Genomic DNA, 14,885 nt, shown 5'->3' on the forward strand with positions numbered 1-14,885 from the left:
AGAATGTAAAAGCTGTGTACTTACAAGAATGCTGAGGATAAATGAAACTCTGATGATAAATGAAACTGCTATGAGTATGATTACCTTTTGGATCAGTTATTATACCCAGTAGTAAGCATGAAAATGTGGTTAAAAATGCAAACATAATAAACATGACATCATTGCATGTATTCTGTTAACATCAACATTATGTCCTAACAAACATGACAAAATAGACCTAAATATATCATATCAATGTCAAGGCCCAATATTTACTAGTTCAACCAGTGTGTCAAGGGAGTGAGAGTAACAACAGATAAGTTGCATGACCAGCCTGTGGTAATCAGGACCATTAATGCTCCTTGAGTGTGGTTTCACAGGCAGCCTAGCTAGCCCTAGACTTTGGCCAGAGTCAAATTACAAACCTTATCCACATTTGAACAGTTTTTAGGGTTAAAGTTGTTTTCTTAATTATTCAATACTCTAGAGGCGGTGGCCAGTCTACTAAAAGTACTACTTAATAGAAATCCAATTTTGGATAACGCTTAGAAAATTACAAAAGTGGGAAATAATGAAATATTTGTACATTTCTGTGCATCAATAGTACTTAACTATCTACAATGACTCTGATGTGGTCACTAGATGATAGTTCCTTTACTCTCTACAGTAACTGATGTGGTCACTAGTTGATAGTTCCTATACTCTCTTCAGTAACTGATGTTGTTGCTAGTTGATAGTTCCTTTGCTCTCTACAGTAACTGATGTGGTCACTAGCTGGTAGTTCCTTTACTCTCTATCGTAACTGATGTGGTCACTAGTTGGTAGTTACTTTACTCTCTACAGTAACTGATGTAGTTACTAGTTGGTAGTTCATTTACTCTCTACAGTAACTGATGTGGTAGCTAGTTGGTAGTTCCTTTACTCTCTCCAGTAACTGATGTGGTCACTAGTTGATAGTTCCTATACTCTCTTCAGTAACTGATGTTGTTGCTAGTTGATAGTTCCCTTACTCTCTACAGTAACTGATGTGGTAGCTAGTTGGTAGTTCCTTTACTCTCTAAATCCAATTTTGGATAACGCTTAGAAAATTACAAAAGTGGGAAATAATGAAATATTTGTACATTTCTGTGCATCAATAGTACTTAACTATCTACAATGACTCTGATGTGGTCACTAGAGGATAGTTCCTTTACTCTCTACAGTAACCGATGGGGTCGCTAGTTGGTAGTTCCTTTACTCTTTACAGTAACGGATGTGGTCACTAGTTGGTAGTTCCTTTTCTCTCTACAGTAACTGATGTGGCCACTAGTTGATAGTTCCTTTACTCTTTACAGTAACTGATGTGGTCGCTAGTTGGTAGTTCCTTTACTCTTTACGGTAACTGATGTGGTCACTAGTTGGTAGTTCCTTTGCTCTCTTCAGTAACTGATGTTGTTGCTAGTTGATAGTTCCTTTACTCTCTACAGTAGCTGATGTGGTAACTAGTTGGTAGTTCCTTTTCTCTTTACAGTAACTTATGTGGTCACTAGCTGGTAGTTCCTTTACTCTTTACAGTAACTGATGTAGTGACGAGTTGGTAGTTCCTTTACTCTCTACCGTAACTGATGTGGTCGCTAGTTGGTAGTTCCTTTACTCTCTTCAGTAACTGATGTTGTTGCTAGTTGATAGTTCCTTTACTCTCTACAGTAACTGATGTGGTCACTAGTTGGTAGTTCCTTTACTCTCTATCGTAACTGATGTGGTCACTAGTTGGTAGTTCCTTTACTCTTTACAGTAACTGATGTGGTCACTAGTTGGTAGTTCATTTACTCTCTACAGTAACTGATGTCGTCACTAGTTGGTAGTTCCTTTACTCTCTTCAGTACCTGATGTAGTTACTAGTTGGTAGTTCATTTACTCTCTACAGTAAATGATGTGGTCACTAGTTGGTAGTTTCTTTACTCTCTTCAGTAACTGATGTTGTTGCTAGTTGATAGCTCCTTTACTCTCTACAGTAACTGATGTGGTCTCTAGTTGGTAGTTCCTTTACTCTCTTCAGTAACAGATGTGGTCACTAGTTGGTAGTTCCTTTACTCTTTACATTAACTGATGTAGTGACTAGTTGGTAGTTCCTATACTCTCTTCAGTAACTGATGTGGTCACTAGTTGGTATTTCATTTACTCTCTACAGTAACTGATGTGGTCACTAGCTGGTAGTTCCTTTACTCTCTATCGTAACTGATGTGGTCACTAGTTGGTAGTTCCTTTACTCTTTACATTAACTGATGTAGTGACTAGTTGGTAGTTCCTTTACTCTCTTCAGTAACAGATGTGGTCACTAGTTGATAGTTCCTTTACTCTCTTCAGTAACTGATGTGATCACTAGTTGATAGTTCCTATACTCTCTTCAGTAACTGATGTGGTCACTAGTTGGTAGTTCCTTTACTCTCTACTGTAACTGATGTAGTGACTAGTTGGTAGTTCCTTTACTCTCTTCAGTAACTGATGTGGTCACTAGTTGATAGTTCCTATACTCTCTTCAGTAACTGATGTGGTCACTAGTTGGTAATTCCTTTACTCTCTACTGTAACTGATGTGGTCACTAGTTGGTAGTTCCTTTACTCTCTACTGTAACTGATGTTGTCACTAGTTGGTAGTTCCTTTACTCTCTTCAGTAACTGATGTGGTCACTAGTTGGTAGTTCCTTTACTCTCTACAGTAACTGATGTGGTAACTAGTTGATAGTTCCTTTACTCTCTTCAGTAACTGATGTGGCCACTAGTTGGTAGTTCCTTTACTCTCTACAGTAACTGATGTGGTCACTAGTTGCTAGTTCCTTTACTCTCTACAGTAACTGATGTGGGCACTAGTTGGTAGTTCCTTTACTCTCTACAGTAACTGATGTGGTCACTAGTTGACAGTTCCTTTACTCTCTACAGTAACTGATGTGGCCACTAGTTGCTAGTTCCTTTACTCTCTACAGTAACTGATGTGGCCACTAGTTGGTAGTTCCTTTATTCTCTACAGTAACTGATGTGGCCCCTAGTTGGTAGTTCCTTTACTTTTTACAGTAACTGATGTGGTCCCTAGTTGACAGTTCCTTTACTCTTTACAGTAACTGATGTAGTGGCTAGTTGGTAGTTCCTTTACTTTTTACAGTAACTGATGTGGTCCCTAGTTGACAGTTCCTTTACTCACTACAGTAACTGATGTGGCCCCTAGTTGGTAGTTCCTTTATTCTCTACAGTAACTGATGTTGCCACTAGTTGCTAGTTCCTTTACTCTCTACAATGTAGTGACTAGTTGGTAGTTCCTTTTCTCTCTACAGTAACTGATGTGGTCACTAGTTGGTGGTCCCTTTACTCTCTTCAGTAACTGATGTGGTCACTAGTTGGTAGTTCCTTTACTCTCTACAGTAACTGATGTAGTTACTAGTTGATAGTTCCTTTACTCTTTACAGTAACTGATGTAGTGACTAGTTGGTAGTTCCTTTACTCTCTATCGTAACTGATGTAGTCACTAGTTGGTAGTTCCTTTTCTCTCTACAGTAACTGATGTAGTCACTAGTTGATAGTTCCTTTGCTCTTTACAGTAACTGATGTAGTGACTAGTTGGTAGTTCCTTTACTCTTTACAGTAACTGATGTAGTGACTAGTTTGTAGTTCCTTTACTCTTTACAGTAACTGATGTGGTAGTTCCTTTACTCTCTTCAGTAACTGATGTGGTCACTAGTTGGTAGTTCCTTTTCTCTCTACAGTAACTGATGTGGCCACTAGTTGATAGTTCCTTTACTCTCTACAGTAACTGATGTAGTTACTAGTTGATAGTTCCTTTACTCTTTACAGTACCTGATGTAGTGACTAGTTGGTAGTTCCTTTACTCTCTATCGTAACTGATGTAGTCACTAGTTGGTAGTTCCTTTTCTCTCTACAGTAACTGATGTGGCCGCTAGTTGATAGTTCCTTTACTCTTTACAGTAACTGATGTGGTCACTAGTTCGTAGTTCCTTTACTCTTTACAGTAACTGATGTAGTGACTAGTTGGTAGTTCCTTTACCCTCTATCGTAACTGATGTAGTCACTAGTTGGTAGTTCCTTTTCTCTCTACAGTAACTGATGTGGCCGCTAGTTGATAGTTCCTTTACTCTTTACAGTAACTGATGTGGTCGCTAGTTGGTAGTTCCTTTACTCTCTTCAGTAACTGATGTGGTTGCTAGTTGATAGTTCCTTTACTCTCTACAGTAACTGATGTAGTTACTAGTTGGTAGTTCCTTTACTCTTTACAGTAACTGATGTAGTCACTAGTTGATAGTTCCTTTACTCTCTACAGTAACTGATGTGGTCACTAGTTGGTAGTTCCTTTACTCTCTTCAGTAACTGATGTGGTTGCTAGTTGATAGTTCCTTTACTCTCTACAGTAACTGATGTAGTTACTAGTTGATAGTTCCTTTACTCTTTACAGTAACTGATGTGGTCGCTAGTTGACAGTTCCTTTACTCTCTATAGTAGCCCCAACACAGTCATTAGTTGGACTAAAGTACTAGAGCTTGCTCTTTCATTGCTTTAAAGATTAGAATATTCTCAATACCTCTACATGTTTATAATTGACTGACCTCTGTCAAGGTCATTAACGTTACATGCTGTCGGTTGTCTAATATTTTCTTCTCATTCCGGTACTGGACATTCAAATACTGCTTAACTTAGTCATTATTATTTTTTAGTGTGTTATAAAGTATGTTTATATAATGCAGACATTCTGCTTGATCTTGCCTTGTTAACGTCATGGTAACTGGTGTGTTTTTGATTTACTTAACTAGTGGCTATTATCCTGTTTAATCGATATTTCTACTGTTTAGGATATATTTGTAGACTTGTATGCTAATAAATATACAATTGATGTTGTTTCTAATGGAGGCATATTGTTTGTGTTTGCACAAATGCACAGGTCCTTTTACACCGCAATGGTTTTGTTTTCAGCAAGCTAGTACATAGGTTTTTGTTTGTGAGGATATGAAACCCCTGTGTGACATTGATACAGTCTTCCCCATGTTGACTTCAAAGAAAACATTACATTCTGTAGACATAATGCAATACAACTAAAAACCAGATAATTTGTCTTGATACTTGAATAAGTCAGCAAGGAGATGATACCCCAGGTGTTGTAGCAGACTTTAACTTACCTGTCCTGTGTAGAAACGTGACTTAACTGATACAGAGCGACCCTCAACATTGTGTAAGGTCAACACTGACTAGTGGAATGTAGACAGGCCTTCAGCATTGTGACAGCCACCCTGTTGGAGGAACTGTTGCTATGGCAAAGAATTACTGTGTAGTACAAGGGTGCCGGAATTCCTCCGGACTTTTGAGGAAGAAGCTTGAAGGATTTTGTGATATCCACAAAGGTCAGCCACGTGAGAGTTGTCCATGCCCTGCCCCTCAAGAGTTCTTCTCCTTTCCCCAAGATGAAAGCCATCGTAAAGAATGGATGCTGAAAGTACACCTACAGGACGACTTATTTGACACAAGGCTTCGGGTAAGTGACAAAAAATTGGAATAAAACAGGACTGTTATCAAAGTGTAAACAAATACACATATAATTTTTAGGAAAATATGTTATTTGTTTTGTCATTAATGAAAATATAAATCCGAACGTTTCTTTAAAAAAAAAATACCAATACAGTTTTTATAAGTGTACTCGACTATATATGGTCAGTACATTAAAAAAGGCTTTGATGAATCAGTTCTAGGACTGTGAATTCTGTCGGGTTGGGTCGTTGCCATTTTTTACCATTAACCCATTCACCCCGTGAAATTTCATGATGAACTATTCCAACCTTTGAATCGGAAGAGTTCAAATGTGTCTTCAGGGGTGAGTGAGTTAAAACATGTGTACATGAAAGAACATCATATATGGTTGGATCTCTAAATGATTTTCACAAATCAACTTCTAACTAAGATGGACTGTCTTCGTATCTTTCTTTTTTTGTTTGGTTGAGCACAACATCATTGATGACATGTCCAACATTCATTCTCATCTATCAAAATGATTTCCATTAATGCTTTAATTAGAGTTTTCAAAATAATCTTTTTCAATGTCCTCCTTCTGTTAACAATTTGTACTCAAATTTTTACCTATGGTATGGACAGGTGTGCTCAGTACATTTTCGGGATGGAAAGCCGACAGAAGACAGCCCATACCCAGAGCTAAACCTTGATTTCAATGTAAATTCACATTCTGATCTCCTGGCAAGGGGTAAGCATTTAGACTATTGTCTCACATAATTAATACATGGATTCATTGTGTTGACATTGTTTACAAGTCTTTAGCAGAACAATGCAGGGTTGGAAGGTTTTATAATGTATTAGGGTCATAGGTCATACCACTGTTAAAATTAAACATGTCACTGGGATGATATATGATATATAAATAATTTGTTGCAAGTTGTTCACAGCTTCACATTATCTTTAACCAGTCAACTCAAATTTTCAATGTTCATAAGAGTCGGGCATTTGTTAACATTTGTTTCAACGGTAACTGACATAATTTGTTTCTATAAACGATAGCACACCTTGCTTCATTTACCGATATCACTGCCTTTGTGACATACTGTACTTTTCTCATTCAAGGTTTGGACTACAATAAACACCACCAGAAGAATCTACAGCTGTTCTGTCGACTCTGTGGAGATAATGAATGTGTGGTTACTAAAGCTTGCAAAGTACATCCAAAGCATAGATTTGAAAAGGACATATTTTCGTCCATGGCTATTGACGTGAACCAGGATTCCTGTACCGTCCATCCCCGAAATATTTGTTATGTCTGTCGCGCAAAATTGAGTGCCTGGAAGTCAGCCATGCAAAAAGGCAGACCTATAGATTTACAGATAAAACCAGCCAAATTTGTGCCCCATGATGAGCCAAGTAAATGCCTGGTCTGCTTGAACCAGTCACTCAGAAATTACAGACCTCCACAGATGTCTTCCAATGCTGATTCAAGCAACTTGGGTTTAGGTAGGAACAGCGTTCAGAGTTACTCCCCTTTTGTCAGCAGAGTTATTGGCCTTTGTTGCTATGGTCGTCCTATCACTCAGACATAGTAACAATAAACTCTGGACTCGGGATTGCCTTTGACATTTTTTCAAAGCTGCTAGATTGTGCATTTCTCAACAGACACTACAAACATCTGCCTCAATCTCAATGCTTCGGTCACACAATCCTGTTAAATGATAGTCACGCCCTCCAAGTAATATCTGTCAACATATTTTTATATAAACAATACATTCCAAGGTATACACAGGAATTTACCCTTTAACGAGAAATTAACTTCAAAGGGTGCCAATCAAGTACACATAATTTTGTTCTTTCATACAGCGACATGTAAAGTCAAGTAGTTTTGTTATAATAGCCATCATATCTTCCAGATAATCAACACAACTTGTACCATATCCTCAAAATTAGTGAAAGGTTTTGTTTGATGTTGAAGATGTTAATTTCATGTTGCCATCTTTTTGAAGCATGTTACATGTTTACTGTATCAAGGATGTTTTTTTGACATGAGCATGCTTTTCTATCTGTTGTGTGTAGAGGATGCCTCCCATTCCGTTTCTTTATTTATTTGCTTGTCACTAACCTTACTTCACTAGCTATATATTTACCACTATATCAGATATTAGTGTAACCTAACTAAAATATTAATTGCAGATGATAAGAAGGATGGAGTAGCAACATCTAGATTCTGTAGTTTATCTGTGGTTTACATGTTTCAGCTGGCTAAGTCAGTCGGCACCAGAACAATGGTATACAATTTTTGAGGGCTAAGGTAAAAATTATGGCTCGGTCGTTATGTCATTATAATTATATACCTCACATGATAACAATAATACAGATACTTATAGTCACGTGATATATCGGTTCAATTGACAAATATTACCATCCATAAATATTAAACTGTATAATGTGAAAGCATTAAAATGTTTGGTTCTTTCATTCTCCGTTTGGGGACCCGATTTTTTAGGTATTGATTGATTTCATCTCTTTTAAAATATGATAACCAAAAACCAAAACAACTGACATGTACTTTAAGAAGTTGAAGTAGCCAGATTTACTATGTGGTAATTCTTTTCAGCATAGTACTGTGACATTGGTTTGAGAGTTATATAACAGTGTGTCATATTCTGAACGGACATCTGTTTCTGTTTGCTGCAGACAAACCATTGGCAGCCATGGAAGGTGGGAAGAACAAAGACGAGGAGGACAAATTATATGTGTTTGACTTCAAGATAGACATGGATGACCTCATCTCCTCCACCTTAAAGGACCTCGAGGATCACGAGGACGCTTCGTCCTATCAGTCGGATTTCACCAAGTTTTCACAGCAGCTGCGATCTATTGAACGTATGTTTGAACTGAACACGTACTGCATGGCATCATCTTCAAAAAGATTTAAAAGATTTTGAACTGAGGGGTTAATCAAAGTAAACAAAAATAGTTGTCAGTATATATGTTTGGGAAATGACAAAGTCATGAAGCATTGAACTTTCCTATTTAAGATTGCATACTTGCCAATTCTCCCTATTTAGGAGGGAGACTTCCATTTTTGGACCCTTAAATTATACTATCTACTAATTATTTAATCTGAAAGAACAATTTTTTTTTATTTAAAGGCAAATATTGTCTCCACCGGGTATATATATATATATATATATACACACATATTAATTAGGTATTCATTTTGAGCATGCGGAATCTCCCTCTTTGTAATTTCAAAAAGTTGGCATATATTAGATTGTTGGGAGTGTCATGTTTCTTAACTTAAGTTATTGATTATGTAAAATTTCTTGACCATACATATTTTGAATTTGTTGAATTTGCATATTCATTGTAATGGAAAAACTGGAAATATAAGACTGTTGCGATCATGCCTAGTTGGAGAAGTGAGTGATCTGTGCTGTAATAAGTTTGCTGGATTTATCTCCCCTAGGTAAGACCAAGGAGGTACGCAAGATCTACACGGAGTGTTCCGAGAAGCTGCGTATCTACAGGGAGGAACTAGAGGAGGCTGATCGTGAGGAAGAGTGAGTACATCCAATACACATTCTTAGACCTGGGCCAGTATTCTTGCAAACTGTTCTCGTGCTCAAACTCAAGCCCGAATTTTTGTTCCGTTGATAAATAAATAAGGGTTCACATTTTCATCAATGATGTAGAGTGATTTTGAAGAGAATTTAAGCTTTTACACCTGATATTTTGATCCTGCCACAAAATTCAAGTGTGCTTCAGGAAAGTAATAGGTTGAGCACAGAATTGTGCTTGAGAATAAGAATGGTTGCATGAATACTGGCACTGGCCTCTGCTTGGCTGAGACAATAGTTTTGGGAATGGTCATTCAGTACTAAACAAGTCGTTCACATTTTTTTTTATATCCACGCATATGATTTGGCTTGACACATAAAACGTTTTATTCATGTTTTAAAACCTTTTCTGTTTAAATGATATATACACTAGGTAAAAGCTTTAAACTAAATTGGTCTCTCTAATGTTAGATGACTAACCATATCTTAAAAACAACTGAAATATGATAAAACATACTATACACAATTCTAAATCATCAGACCTCTTAAAAAGAGACAATTTTGAGAAATATTGAAAAATCAATCAGTGTGAGAGAAAAAAGTCCCCCATTTCTCCGGTGTTCTAAATTTCATTCTGTAAATTCCCCTCTTTTTGTTTACCGTAAAATCTCCTGTAATTTTGTACTTTTTCTTGAGAAATAAAATGCCCAAATTGGGGGGTGCGCTAACACTGGTGTAAACAAGTTTTTTTTCCAGGGATAGATCGATGATTCTGGCAGACCACCATCTTGGTAGTTAGTAAGGAAGAATTTCATTTTGTTAACAGACTAAAAGAGGCAGCAGCTGAGATTGATGCGAAGGAGGCTGCCGAGGCCAATGCCAAGGTTGATGAAGAGAGCGATGAGGATGATGTACAGTTTGTGGCCACGAGCTATGACCCCTCCGTAATGGAGAAGAGACAAGTGATAGCTACCCAGAACAAAAACCTTGTATCGGCTTTATCATCGTCGCCCAAAATGGAACCCCTGACTATTCCACCGGGGTAAGTAAACTTGAAATACATCGGGATAAAGAAACATAATGTTTCCATTGTGTTAAGTAAACACTATATTATTAGGGTGGTATGTCATTATGTAAGTAAATATGACATCACTACAGGTGTATTTAAACGTAAGTAAATATGACATCACTACAGGTGTATTTAAACATAAGTAAATATGACATCACTACAGGTGTATTTAAATGTAAGTAAATATGACATCACTACAGGTGTATTTAAACATTAGTAAATATGACATCACTACAGGTGTATTTAAACATAAGTAAATATGACATCACTACAGGTGTATGTGAATACCCACCTGGGTATGTAACTATTGGGATACCTCTGGTGTATGTTAATGATTAAGTAAACATGATGTCACTAGGTGGGTATGTAAATATGTAAGTAAATAGTGGGTTACCACTGACTGGTGTAAGTAAACATAGCCATACCATTCAGGTATGTTAATGTTTAAGTAAAGATTATGTTACCCCAGTTTCTTAAAATGTGATTTTTACCCAGAAGTTATGCTTCACATAACATCCCAAGGATAGAAAACCTGTGATTTTTACCCTGAAGTAATGCTTCACATAACATCCCAAGGATAGAAAACCTGTGATTTTTTACCCAGAAGTAATGCTTCACATAACATCCCAAGGATAGAAAACCTGTGATTTTTTACCCAGAAGTAATGCTTCACATAACGTCCCAGGGGTAGGAAACCTGTATGTCAGTTTTTGTATTTGTGTTGTAGGGCAGTGTTGGTGAAGTTGCCTCCCATCAGTCAGTCCCAGTCGGGCACCACCCCCTCTCTACAATCACTGAGGAACGCGCTAGCAGGAGCAATCAACAAGCAAATCCCTTCTGTTTCTCAGTCTACAACCACTGTAATAAATGTCAGTTTAATATCATCATAACATTAAAATCAGATCCTATATTTGAGTCAAAAAATAATTTACACCCAGTTTATACAGAGTATTAAGGCTTGCAATATACATGATGGAAGTTTGTTATCTCCTTCATAACATCTTTTATTTTGCAAAATGTTTATGACCGATCCATGCGTAAAAAGATGTGGAAAATGACATTTTCTAACATGCATTTAAGGCTAATTTGAAATTTGGAAAAGTGTAAACTTCAAAGATATTTATAACTACACAACGCCCCATAGATAATGATAACTAATATCATTTACATTGTTCCCAGACTGCTCCAGCTGGTTCCCGGTTTGTACAGTCTAATAGTCTACAGAACCAGCAACGTATGGAGACCATGTACAGAGCAGATGTGGAGTAAGTGTGAACGACCAATTTTTATTGTGTGCTGACATTAGTTTTATTCAATTAGCAAGCATACTTCAAATCCATTGATATTAATTGGTTGTCAGTAGTCTTAACTTAATTATATACATATGTATGAATTGTTTGTCAGTGGTCTGTTCCGGCTGACATGGTAAATCTATGTCTAAGTGACAATTATTATTTCCTTCGATTACAGGACCATAGAAATAGGTGGTAAAATACTCGGCAAGAAATTTAATGACATTTGGTACAAAGGAACTGTGTCGGACATTCAGAGCAAAGATAAAGCCATAGAGGAGGTATGTAACTAAAACATTACAATCCTGACGCTAATGACTCAATGATTTAACCAGCTAACCAGCTCTCCTCCAGGTGGGATCTTGTCACAAAGAGACCTCACGGTGGAGATTAATAGAATCTTCCCCTACCTTGAGGGTGTGACAGAGAAATCTCCAACCCAAGGAGTGATGTATTTCAGTTGTCTAACTTGAGGCTCTGCCGACATTTAGATAACCAAAATAATCACCCAGAGGGTTGGAGATTTCTCTGTTACACCCTTAAGGTAGGGGATGATTATTTTTCTCCCATCATTTTTTGCTCACCTGGCACAAAGTGCCAAGTGAGCTTATGCCGTGGCGCGGCGTCCGGCGTCAATATTTTACTTTAATCGACTTCTTCTTAATAACCGAAAGGCCTAGGGTGTCGATATTTGGCATGCTAGATAGTAGCATGCTGAGATAAAGGGCTACAAAGTTTGTTCAAATGAATGACCTTCACCCATATTCAAGGTCACAGGGGTCAAATCTGTTTAAAACTTTAAACAGCTTCTTCTGAATAACCAAAATGCCCAGGGTAATGATATTTGGCCAGTAGCATGCTGAGATGAAGGGCTACAATGTTTGTTCAAATGCATGACCTTCACCCATATTCAAGGTCACAAGGGTCAAATATGTTAAAAACTTTAAACAGCTTCTTCTGAATAACCAAAATGCCCAGGGTGATGATATTTAGTCAGTAGCATACTAGGATCAAGGGCTACCAAATTTGTATAAATGTATGACCTTGAATCATATTCAAGGTCACAAGGAGCAAATATGTTCAAAATATTTCAACAACTTGTTCTGAATAACCAAAAGGCTCAGGATGTTGATATTTAGTCAGTAGCATATGCTGGGATCAAGGACTACTTTGTTTGTTAAAGTGAATGACTTTGACTTATATTCAAGGTCACAGGGGTCAAATTTGTTTAAAATCTTTAAACAACCTCTTCTGAATAACCATGGGTCCCGGGATGTTTATAATTTGCAAGTTGCATCCTGTGATGAAAGGCTATACAATGTGTTCAATAGAATGACTTTGTTCGACTTTCAATCACAGGGGTGAAATGTTCCAAAAATAAATAACAGGGTCTTTTGAATGAATTTTAATCATAAATACTGATATTTTGCCTGAAGCTTTATTTTAGATCAATTTTAAGGTTACAAGGGGGAGTTTTATACTAGGTGAGCGATGCAGGCCCATTGGGCCTCGTGTATTTCAGTCACATAGTGTAAACAAAACACATGTGGGGTATGAATATCGTCATTCACTTTTGATGACGTCACAATTACCTGTGACCCATTTCAATGACGTCACAATTGAATACGTGCTAGTTGGCACGGGGCTATCTCCCCCTAGAGGGTGACAAGCTCATCTTTCCCGGCTAAAACAGGAGACACATGTGAAGGGTGGGAGAAAAACAGTACAAAGGAAGGTTATCTAGTTGACTAGCTAGGTCTGTTGTTAATAATGACCATGTAAAGACCAATGTAAGTCTGACTATCAATATTTTGAGCCATGTACAGACCAGTGTATATGTCTTGCTGTCTGTGAATCTATGTCATGCCTTTGACCTCTCAAGATGACTAGGAATGCAGGAAAAAGTTAAGCTCATAAGATTGTTTTTTTGCGACATCAACAGCAAAACCTAAATTTATCACATTGTGTTGTTGTCGCTTATTGTCTTGCATTTCTTAAATTTAAAAGAATAATGTTTTTTTATTTTTCAGAGGAGATACAGCATTAAGTTTGATGGAAAAGGGAAGAAGGTTCTGAGCCCCAAACATGTTGCTTTCAAAGACCCAATAGTCCGACAGATTTATGTGGGCACCCGAGTCATAGGTCAGTAGTCAGTAATGTATTCCAACAGACCAAGGTTACAGGTCAAGTGTATTACATTCTAGTTGTTCAGGGTCATAGGTCAACCATGGATTTAACAAGACCAAAAGAAATGGGTCTAAAGATTGCTGCAAATATGTCGAGATCAGAATATTTTAAGGTAAACAATATGGTAACATCCTGAATTTATCATTATTAATCTGTAGTAAAACTTTAGAAAACTGTCACCTTAAGGTTATTCTGCCAATCAGTGAAAGATGATAATAATAATAATGATAAACTTTATTTAACGAGGATGTCATGTTTAGCCAAAGGCTAATCTACCACATGTTTAGCCAAAGGCTAATCTACCACATGTTTAGCGAAAGGCTAAATGATGTACAGGATGTACTGATGAAAAGGGTTTTTATGCCATTAATATCCAGAATTTTGTTGTTCCTATATGTGTTTTGATATTTTCCCACTTTGACCTGGAAAGAAGGAGATTGATTTCATAGCCAAAGCCTGACTGAACAGTATTTTTTTCCTTCACTAGAAAATTTGTGAATTGTCTGGAATTTCCCTTTTAAGCATTGTATCGAGATGAAGACTCCACATCATCCTACTACGCGGGTATAGTAGCGGAGACTCCCAATGGCCGGAATCAGCAGAGGTTTGTCTCACTACATTATAAATAAACCAGAATTTACTTGTTCCAGTTTCACAATAGTTCCAATATTAGATTCCAGTATCTTTGATAAAATGTTTCAAAATTACTGTATAGGACATTTTGGTGCCAAAATAAAATTTGATTTTTATTTCATATACAGATGAATATACTTCAGTATTCTGACTTCCCTTCCAGGTATCTGATCTTCTTTGACGATGGCTATGCACAGTATTCCTTGGCAGCGGATATCAACAAAGTTCTCTGGCAGAGTAAGTTATCATACCACACTCTTGGACAGTGGTCATGAAATAGTCTTGAAAAGTCTTGAAAGTCTGTATTTACAATATATATATATACACACATGTAAAATAACATCTTGAAATTTCATCAACTCTTATAATGTTTTCCTATGGAAAACCTAAGGAATGTTCATGAAACTGGTCCAGACTCCAGTATAAGTTCATTGTACATAACGTTAATAAAACAAGGTTATGAAACAAGTCATTGGCAAATGTATCACATACAATAACACGGTGAGTCAAGACAATTTTATAACTAAAAAAAACCATGGAATATCAAAGCATTGAGGGATCTGTTCAGAAGTAAGAAAATTGATGTGTTATACTATAAAATCATAAATTTTCGTGGGACATTAAATTTTTTTTTTTTTTTTTTTTTTTTTTTTTTTTTTTTTTTTTTTTTTTTTTT

The 14,885-nt window shown here is 36.9% G+C and overlaps 1 protein-coding gene across 8 annotated transcripts in view; it reads left to right on the forward strand.

Annotated features, from left to right (window-relative positions):
• Window positions 1-14,885, forward strand: part of LOC110459908 (histone-lysine N-methyltransferase SETDB1-like) — a 64,537-nt gene that overhangs the window by 4,839 nt on the left and 44,813 nt on the right. For 5 of the 8 annotated variants that reach the window (XM_021512398.1, XM_021512402.1, XM_021512403.1 and 2 more), the window contains exons 2-13: window positions 4,935-5,490; window positions 6,105-6,210; window positions 6,585-6,968; window positions 8,163-8,351; window positions 8,938-9,031; window positions 9,855-10,070; window positions 10,825-10,966; window positions 11,277-11,362; window positions 11,568-11,670; window positions 13,420-13,531; window positions 14,099-14,180; window positions 14,373-14,446. In XM_021512398.1, the coding sequence (XP_021368073.1) occupies window positions 5,269-5,490; window positions 6,105-6,210; window positions 6,585-6,968; window positions 8,163-8,351; window positions 8,938-9,031; window positions 9,855-10,070; window positions 10,825-10,966; window positions 11,277-11,362; window positions 11,568-11,670; window positions 13,420-13,531; window positions 14,099-14,180; window positions 14,373-14,446 (1,810 nt within the window). In that variant the 5' untranslated portion in view covers window positions 4,935-5,268. The remainder of the gene's footprint in view (window positions 1-4,934; window positions 5,491-6,104; window positions 6,211-6,584; window positions 6,969-8,162; window positions 8,352-8,937; window positions 9,032-9,854; window positions 10,071-10,824; window positions 10,967-11,276; window positions 11,363-11,567; window positions 11,671-13,419; window positions 13,532-14,098; window positions 14,181-14,372; window positions 14,447-14,885) is intronic. The other 3 variants (XM_021512405.1, XM_021512406.1, XM_021512399.1) reach the window with 2 other exon arrangements.

The sequence above is a fragment of the Mizuhopecten yessoensis genome, unplaced genomic scaffold (assembly GCF_002113885.1).
Source record: "Mizuhopecten yessoensis strain PY_sf001 unplaced genomic scaffold, ASM211388v2 scaffold10275, whole genome shotgun sequence".
Taxonomy (NCBI): Eukaryota; Metazoa; Mollusca; class Bivalvia; order Pectinida; family Pectinidae; genus Mizuhopecten; species Mizuhopecten yessoensis.